This window comes from Callithrix jacchus, chromosome 13 (assembly GCF_049354715.1).
Source record: "Callithrix jacchus isolate 240 chromosome 13, calJac240_pri, whole genome shotgun sequence".
Lineage (NCBI taxonomy): Eukaryota > Metazoa > Chordata > Mammalia > Primates > Cebidae > Callithrix > Callithrix jacchus.
The window spans coordinates 50,166,366-50,174,459 of NC_133514.1; the positions used below are offsets into that span (position 1 = coordinate 50,166,366).

The 8,094-nt window shown below is 44.8% G+C and overlaps 1 protein-coding gene across 4 annotated transcripts in view; it reads left to right on the top strand.

The window, feature by feature from the left end:
* Positions 1 to 6,965, top strand: part of AFG3L2 (AFG3 like matrix AAA peptidase subunit 2) — a 48,522-nt gene extending 41,557 nt beyond the window's left edge. For all 4 annotated transcript variants that reach the window (XR_013525698.1, XM_002757031.7, XM_008979440.5 and 1 more), the window contains one exon: positions 6,144 to 6,965. Coding sequence is in view for 3 of the 4 variants with exons in the window: in XM_002757031.7 (XP_002757077.1) it covers positions 6,144 to 6,362 (219 nt within the window). In the remaining variant the exon portion in view is untranslated. The remainder of the gene's footprint in view (positions 1 to 6,143) is intronic.
* Positions 6,966 to 8,094: the final 1,129 nt, after the last annotated feature.

The window sequence follows — 8,094 nt, forward strand, 5'->3', positions numbered from 1 at the left end:
GGATTGACACAAAAGCATATTCTCATGTAACTGCCTAATGATTCATTTTGCCTGCTGCCCAGGTAGAGCCAGTTTCTTAAGACAGAAATTGCAGTAGAGAAAGAGCTTAATTCATGCAGAGCTGGCTGAATGGCAGGCTGGAGTTTTATTATTACTCAAATCAGTCTCCTCCGAGAGGAGGGTTTTTCAAAGATAGTTTGGTGGATGGGGAATGCTGGTTGGTTGGGGTGCTGGTGAAATCCTAAGGCATGGGAGCTGTCTTCCTGTGCCGTCCGTTCCTGTGTAAGGCCGCAGGACCAGTTGGTGGGTCCAGGTGGAGCCACTGGTTGTCAGAAATGGAAAAAGCTGAAAAGCTGTCTCAAAATGCCAAACCTAAGTTCTATAGTAGAGATGTTATCTGCATGAATAATTGGGGAAGTTGCAAATTTGACTCCAGAATGATGGCTAGTAATTATTTAACCATGCTTACATCTTAGTAGAATTCAGGCTTCTCTCATCCTCCTAACATGGTAGCCTTTCATTAGTTTTACAGGGCCAATTTAGTTTTTGGGAAGTGCTGTTATAATTTAAACTATAAAGTAAATTCTTCCCGAAGTTAGCTTGTCCCACACCCAGGAACTAGTGAGGATAGCCTGTGAGGAGAAAGATGGAGTCAGCCATGCCAAATTGCTCTTGCTGTTATAATTTTGCAAAGTCAGTTTCACTATGATTATGCTGTTCAATCAGCAAGTCTTCAAAGAAGCCAACTGTAAATATGCCCTATGTTAGGTGATTCAGAAGAATCCATGCTGTCAGTTCACAAAAATGTTCAGTGAAATGAGTGCAAGCCAGCATCCCCAAAACACTGCATGCAGCAGGCCTCTGCGGGAGGAAAGGCCAGCGTGGGCAGAGTGGTCCAGGAAGGCTTTGCAGGAGTTTGGGCCGAGGTACTCAGAAAGATGAACATGTCACAGAAGGAAGGGGAAGGAGGAGTGTGGCGTGGAGCCGGCGGCACCCCTGAGCCTGCTGCAGTTGCTGGTGGTGGATCCTGCAGACCCAAGAGTGGCATAGACAGATCTGTCAGCTTAGAGGTTTGTTTTGTTAAGATTTAGGATGTACCCAGGGAAAAAGAAACACCAGTTACAGTGGGATCTGTGGCCTCTGCTTTTTCCAGAGAGAGCTTTGAGGGTTTGAATATTTAAAGGGAAAAGAGTGGCTGGAAGGGAAAAAGGAAGGGAAGACAGGGGAGGATAGGTGGTGAGGTGAATGGTCACATTCTTGTGAGGCTTTGATTTTCACTCACTAAATCATGTGACGTGAAAGGAGGGGTAGAGAGACATCAGTTTAGCATGTGTCTCTTGTTCAGTAAGTCTGCGTTTTACATGTGATAAAGTAAACATAGAGTGGAGGAAGAAGTCAGATATGCATTTGTCTCAGGTCAGTGGTGGGATGGTTTCTGGCATTGTCTTTGTTTGTTGCTGTAAGATGAGCTGTTCACATTGTCAGGGTGAGATCCAGCAGAACTCTGTTTCAGGGTAAAGGTTTTAGGGCCCAGGAGGAATTTCCTTGTGAGCAATGAGTGAGGGAGACCACCTGGGAAGTTAAAGGTTTCTGTCTTTGCAACCATCTCTTTAGGAACAAAAGGAAGGTGGATTTTGTGCAACTCAATTTCCAAGCTTAACTTTTCCCCTTGGCATAATGACTTTAGGATCCCCAAGTTTTATTTTGCTTTCACAAGCCCCAGGCACTCCAGAGCTAGGTAGAGAGTTGAGGCACACGGCTTTGGAAGTAGAAGTATCTTAAAAATGGTCTAACCCGGCCTCCTTATTTTATAGTAGTTCTTAAAGGAGTCTTTAAGGAATCGAGCAGAAATGATGAAAAGGTAATTTCAGGAGAGTGTGGTAGCAGCATGCTAGCTGGATTGGAACAGGAAGTGGTAGCCATGGAAATAAAAAAGCAAAGGCAAAGCTGGAAAATCATGACTTCATAGAGAACAAAAGAGAAGAAAGTCCGAGAATGACTCCAAGGCATCCCTGGGCAGGGGGAAGAAAGGGAGTGATAAAGGGTTTGGTCTCGACACCGAAGAAGATTTGAGCAAGGCACATTTGCACTAAGAATATGAATGGGGGTCAGGGATGTCAGGGCTGTCAGATAGCCGGGTGTTGAGCTGTGAAAGACAGGAAGGCAGAAGAGCCCAGTCCAGATGAGCCCTCTGTGAGACACTGAGGTCTGCAGTGTTGCGAGTGTCTTCCCAGTTATCCCACCTGTCCATAGTCCCATTGTCTGCCCTCTGCACAACCAAGCGTGTGTATTGAAAGGAGAATTGGGTTATCACGGTGAGGCTCTTGAAATACTAGACAGTTTTGCAGTACTTTCTGGTCCATCAGAGAAAATGAGCCATTTGCAGAATACTGCAGAGGCAGCCAGAAGATAGGGAGGATAAGGAGAGGAGAGGGGCTGGGGTCTGTGGTCCTGAAACCACTGCCTTCCAGACTCTGTGAGGGCATGGAGTGTGCACCTGAGGAACGAGGATTGGACACAGTGTCTAGGATAATAGGGGTAACCAGCCAGCATTCACCCAACACCTGTGTACCATGCACTGCCTAAGGTTTCCTTTCTGAAAGCCCTGTGACCTCATGAGGTGGCTAACTTAGTGACCTCTTACATCAGTTTCTGGTGAAGAAGTTGTTACAGAGAGAGATCAGGTAGCTTTGCTTAGGGTCATACAGTTGGATAAGTGGCAGAGCCAGGGTCTGACCCAGGTGCCCTGTCTGCACCTGGGTCAGAGCTCTGACTGTTCCCCTCTCCCTGAGCCTGTGTGGCCCTGCGAGGCAGCTGCAGAGAGCTGCTCAGCACTTGGTGGCCACTGTGAATCGAGTCCTGCTGTATGTCAAGTGCATGCTGGTTACTGAAGATTCAGCATGAAGAAAAGAATGTAAAACACCTCAATCATGTTTCACATCATCACGTGTTGAAATGATAATATTTTGGCCACGCCCTGTGGCACATGTCTATAATCCCAGCACTTCGGCAGGCTGAGGTGGGCAGATCACTTGAGCCCAGGAATTTGAGACTTTGCCTGGGCAACATGGTGAAACCCCATTTCTACTAAAAATATTAAAAATTGGCCAGGTGTGGTGGTGTGGCAGGCACCTGTAGTCTCAGCTACTTGGAGGCTAATGTGGGAGGGCCACCTGAGCCCAGGAAGTTGAGGCTGTAGTGAGCTGTGATCATACCACTGCATTACAGAGCGAGACCCTGTTTGGGTGGGGGAATATATACACACACACACACACACACACACACACACACACATACATTTTTGATATTTTGGATTAAATAAAATAGGTTATTGAAATTTAAGTGATCACCCACAACTATGGGGGGTGTGTGTGTGTGTGCGCAGGCATGCACAAATTGAGAAATAAAGATGGTCTAAGAAGGAATCCTAAAGCTTTTTTTCCCTCACATGTATGTAGACAATATATTTTAAAAATCAGAGCATTATAGTATTCTGGTTTTCTAAAAATCCTAATCTTTTAGCAATATAGACAAAAATATGTATATGGATAAGATGATAAGACGTCTGGTGTTTTCTTAAAAATAATTTAGAGGGCCGGGCATGGTGGCTCAAGCCTGTAATCCCAGCACTTTGGGAGGCCGAGGCGGGTGGATCACGAGGTCAAGAGATCGAGACCATCCTGGTCAACATGGTGAAACCCCATCTCTACTAAAAATACAAAAAATTAGCTGGGCATGGTGGCGCGTGCCTGTAATCCCAGCTACTCAGGAGGCTGAGGCAGGAGAATTGCCTGAACCCAGGAGACGGAGGTTGCAGTGAGCCTAGATCGCGCCATTGCACTCCAGCCTGGGCAAAAAGAGCAAAACTCCGTCTCAAAAAAAAATAATAATAATAATTTAGAGAGTTGAAACAACAATGTTTCTAAATTGATCATTGTTGATAGTCGTTACATGGAGATTATCCATTCTTTCCACTTTTGTACCTATCTGAGGCATTTTATAATAAAAGACCAGAAAATTGTTTAATAATTTTATATCTTCAAAAACATAATATTTATTGTAAACTATAGATAGATTAAATTTCATATGAGGAGTAATCTCAAGAAATAAGTCTTCAAAAACATAATATTTATTGTAAACTATAGATAGATTAAATTTCATATAAGGAGTAATCTCAAGAAATAAGTCTGACCAGGTGCATGGCTCATGCCTGTAATCCCAGCACTTTGTGGGGCTGAGGCAGGGGGATCATCTGAGGTCAGGAGTTTGAGAACAGCGTGGCCAACATGGTGAAACCCCATCTCTACTAAAAATAGAAAGAATTAGACAGATGTGGTGGTGGACACCTGTAATTTCAGCTACTTGGAAGGCTGAGGCAGGAGAATTGCTTGAACCCAAGAGGTTGAGGTTGCAGTGAGCCAAGATTGTACCACTGCACTCCATCCAGCCTGGGTAGCAGAGCGAGACTCTGTCTCAAAAAAAAGAAGTAAGTCCATTTTATGAGTTTAACTTATAATTTAAATTGCTTAATTGTCCTCACATTAGGCAGATGATCTAACATTAACACTGTTCCTTCCTCTTAAGATACCATCACACCTCCATGTGTGTAATCCGGCAGGGGTCCCTTTTTCTATAGCTTGTTAAAACCTGTACTGTCAAATTTATGGTCCAGCTGTAACAAATGAATAGAACTTAAAAGTAAACTATTTTAACCTTCCTGGCTTCATTGTGTGTCTCTGCCCGTGTGTGTGTGTATGTGAATTTTTGGGTGTGTGTGGGACAGTCTCCCTCTGTCACCCAGGCTGATTGGAGTGCAGTGCCTCGATCTTGGCTCACTGCAACCTCTGCCTCTCGGGTTCAAGCAGTTCTGCCTCAGCTGCCCAAGTAGCTGGGATTACAGGCAAGTGCCACCACACCCAGCTAATTTTTATATTTTTAGTGGAGATGTGGTTTCATCATGTTGGCCAAGCTGGCCTTGAACTTCTGGCCTAAGGTGATTCGCCACCCCAAAGTGCTGGGATTACAGGCATGAGCGCCTGGCCAGATATTTTTTATGTACTATTTAAAAGAAACTTTAGACAAAATAAATTTAACAAATAAATTTACTTGCATAAAGAACAGTTTAGGAATTGGGCAGCCCTCAGAATCAGAAGTTCAGAGCTCTGCTCCGATAGCATGAGCAGCAAGCTTTCCTAGACTGAGCATAGAAGCAAAGTAAAGAAACTGCAGTCACCTGTTGCTTAACGATTGGCATAGGGTCTGAGGAATTGGCTGTTGGTTGAGTTTGTCATCATGGAGGTATCAGAGTACACTACACCTGCCGCACACCTAGGCTGTGTGGTATGGCCCATTGCTCCTAGGCTGCAAACCTTTTTGCATGTGACTCTACTGAATGCTTCAGGCCACTGTAACACAGTGGTATCTAAACACATCTAAACATAGAAAAGGTACAGTAAAAATAAGGCATTATTATCTTACGGGACCACCGTTGTCTACATGTGGCCGGTCATTGAAAGGTTGTTAGCGGTGCATGACTGCTTGATTGGCTGCTGCTGGGCATTTGCCTTATTTGTGTAGTCCAATGCATGGTCCCAATTTCTGCCACCAGTTGGCTGGTTGGCTGTTTATGATTGGTGGAAGCTTAATTTGAAATTAGTTACAAGGAATGCCTCTAGGTTAAGCTCCAGTTTCCTTTTGTATGGATGGGTTCTGGGTGCAGAAAAAGCCCTAGGCTAATGGCTCTTGCCTATTCTGCTTTAACGCACATAAAAAAATACATCCTACCACCTCAGAAAAGCAAACATAAGATGCTGTGCACACTGAACATCTTTTTAATTGATGTGGTGTATCTCTGAGATGTATATAGAACATACAGCTTCCTCCTTTATTACAGATAGTCAACATTCATTGTGCAGATAGATGGAAATGTGTCTATTATGGAAATGTGTCCTTTACAGATGGACATTGGTTGCTTTGATATTTTGCACATCTTACTCGAAAACTATGCAACCTTATGTATGAAACATCTTTTTCATTGGTCTTAAATCCTTTTTTGGAATGGGGTCACCTGTAAATAAAAAATTAATATTTCTGAATAGATTTTGCTGAGTAACTGTATTTAATGGACATTGTTCATTTTTCAGGTTGCTCTTCTGTTGTTAGAAAAAGAAGTATTAGATAAGAATGATATGGTTGAACTTTTGGGCCCCAGACCATTTGCAGAAAAATCTACCTATGAAGAATTTGTGGAAGGCACTGGCAGCTTGGATGAGGACACCTCGCTTCCAGAAGGCCTTAAGGACTGGAACAAGGAGCGGGAAAAGGAGAAAGAGGAGCCCCCGGGTGAGAAAGTTGCCAACTAGACGCCCAGATGGAGGCCATCTCAGTCTGTCCACTGTGGTTTCAGCTGGTGCATTATTTCAGCTCTGGCTTTCAGAAGAATGGGAATACTGCGCTGATTTTAGCCAGCCACTGGCCCAGCTGAAATGATGGGGAGAGGAGTCCGTAGTCCTTTCAGCCTCGGAGGTCACAATGGGTGGCAGGTGACTTTCCAGAGGCCTTGAGGGAGATGCATACTGTCCCACAGCCTCGTTGGGCTCCCAGATGGGCTGGGAAGATTGAGCCCAGAGCAGCCAGGCTGGACCCTGTGGCACCAAGTGGGGCCAGCAGACCCTGTGGCAGGGATCGTTGCATTGGACTCTTGGCATGTGGGAAGGGATGCTTTCTTTGTTGCCCACTGTTCATTCCTGTTTCTCCTCAGTTCCCCTGTGCACATAGGCTGTGAAATTAAACTGGAGTCCTGATAAGAACATTTTAATTTGATTTACTATTTTAAAGATTGAATCCAGATCACTTGTTGCTGTCTTAATGGGATGGTTTTCTACAGAGAGTTGTAACATATTTAAAAATATGAATGTATTATGTAAATATGGCTTCTTTACATCAAAAATAAAATGTCAACACTGTACTTTTTTTCCTGAACACACAATGGGTCCCTATTTATGCTCTGGATACTTTTAGAAAACATAATGACAAGCAATTAAATGTTCTTGCTTTTTAGAGGGGAATCCTTCAAAATCTCAATCTTGCTGGTTCTCATCAGCTCCCACAGGAGACTGGAACCTTCTAGAGTTGTATGTCTTATAAAGATGCACTGAGCTGTGAATATAAAGTACATGGGTCCTGAGCCTGAGTCCCTGATAACCACCCAGTGCAGGTCTTCAAGAGGCCAGGCATGTCCAGATGTTGACCACACCCCCTGGGTCTAGAAGTTAACGTGTAACTGTAGCCTGACAGGCTTACCTGAGCTGTCACCTGGATTTGAGACAAGGGATAGTGGAACTGAGCTGGAATCCCCTGGGCCCTGGATCTCTGGGGACATCTCAAGAGTGGTCTGAATGGTAAGCTGCTCCTATTCTCTACTAGAAGGGAGTCATTGGTGTATGTGCTTCCAGAAAAGTGAGTCTGCAGTGTTGCAAACCTGCATCAAAATTCCTAGAAAAAGATGGCATGGGAAGATCTGCTGTCTTCAATCAGATGTTATTTGGACATGGAGGAGACACTGGCATTTTTAACTATTTACATTTTCAGTAGTTTCTTAACATTACTCCAGCTTGCCTTGTGTGGTGTTGATGTGGGAACAGTGACTTTAGAATTAACACAATCTAGTGGCATCCCTGCTATGGCCCCAGGTCACACATGCTCCATTTATGGCCACTTCCCAGCCTGAGGTGCCCACCTGTCCTCTGGCAGGCCATGGAAGCAGCTGTTTGGACTCAACAGGCTTAGCATGTCAGGAGAATGGCCACCCCCATCTTGACCTCTGCACTTGCCAGCCTCAGTGGCCTGCCGGCATGTTACACTGACCACCTCCTTTTCTCGTAGGGCATTTTCAGGAGGTGCCGAGTGAAGCATTGTTTCCAGGCTGAGGCTCACACAGTCATGAGGGTGTCGGGTATGCTTTTTACCACACAGGCAGTAGACGATTAGGAGATGCTCTTACCCCTTACCCCACCACTGCAAGGCATGGAGCCAGCGTGGGCTGCCCTCTCACAGGCCTTGGCTGTGAGGCCTCCTGGGGGATAAGAGTGTGGC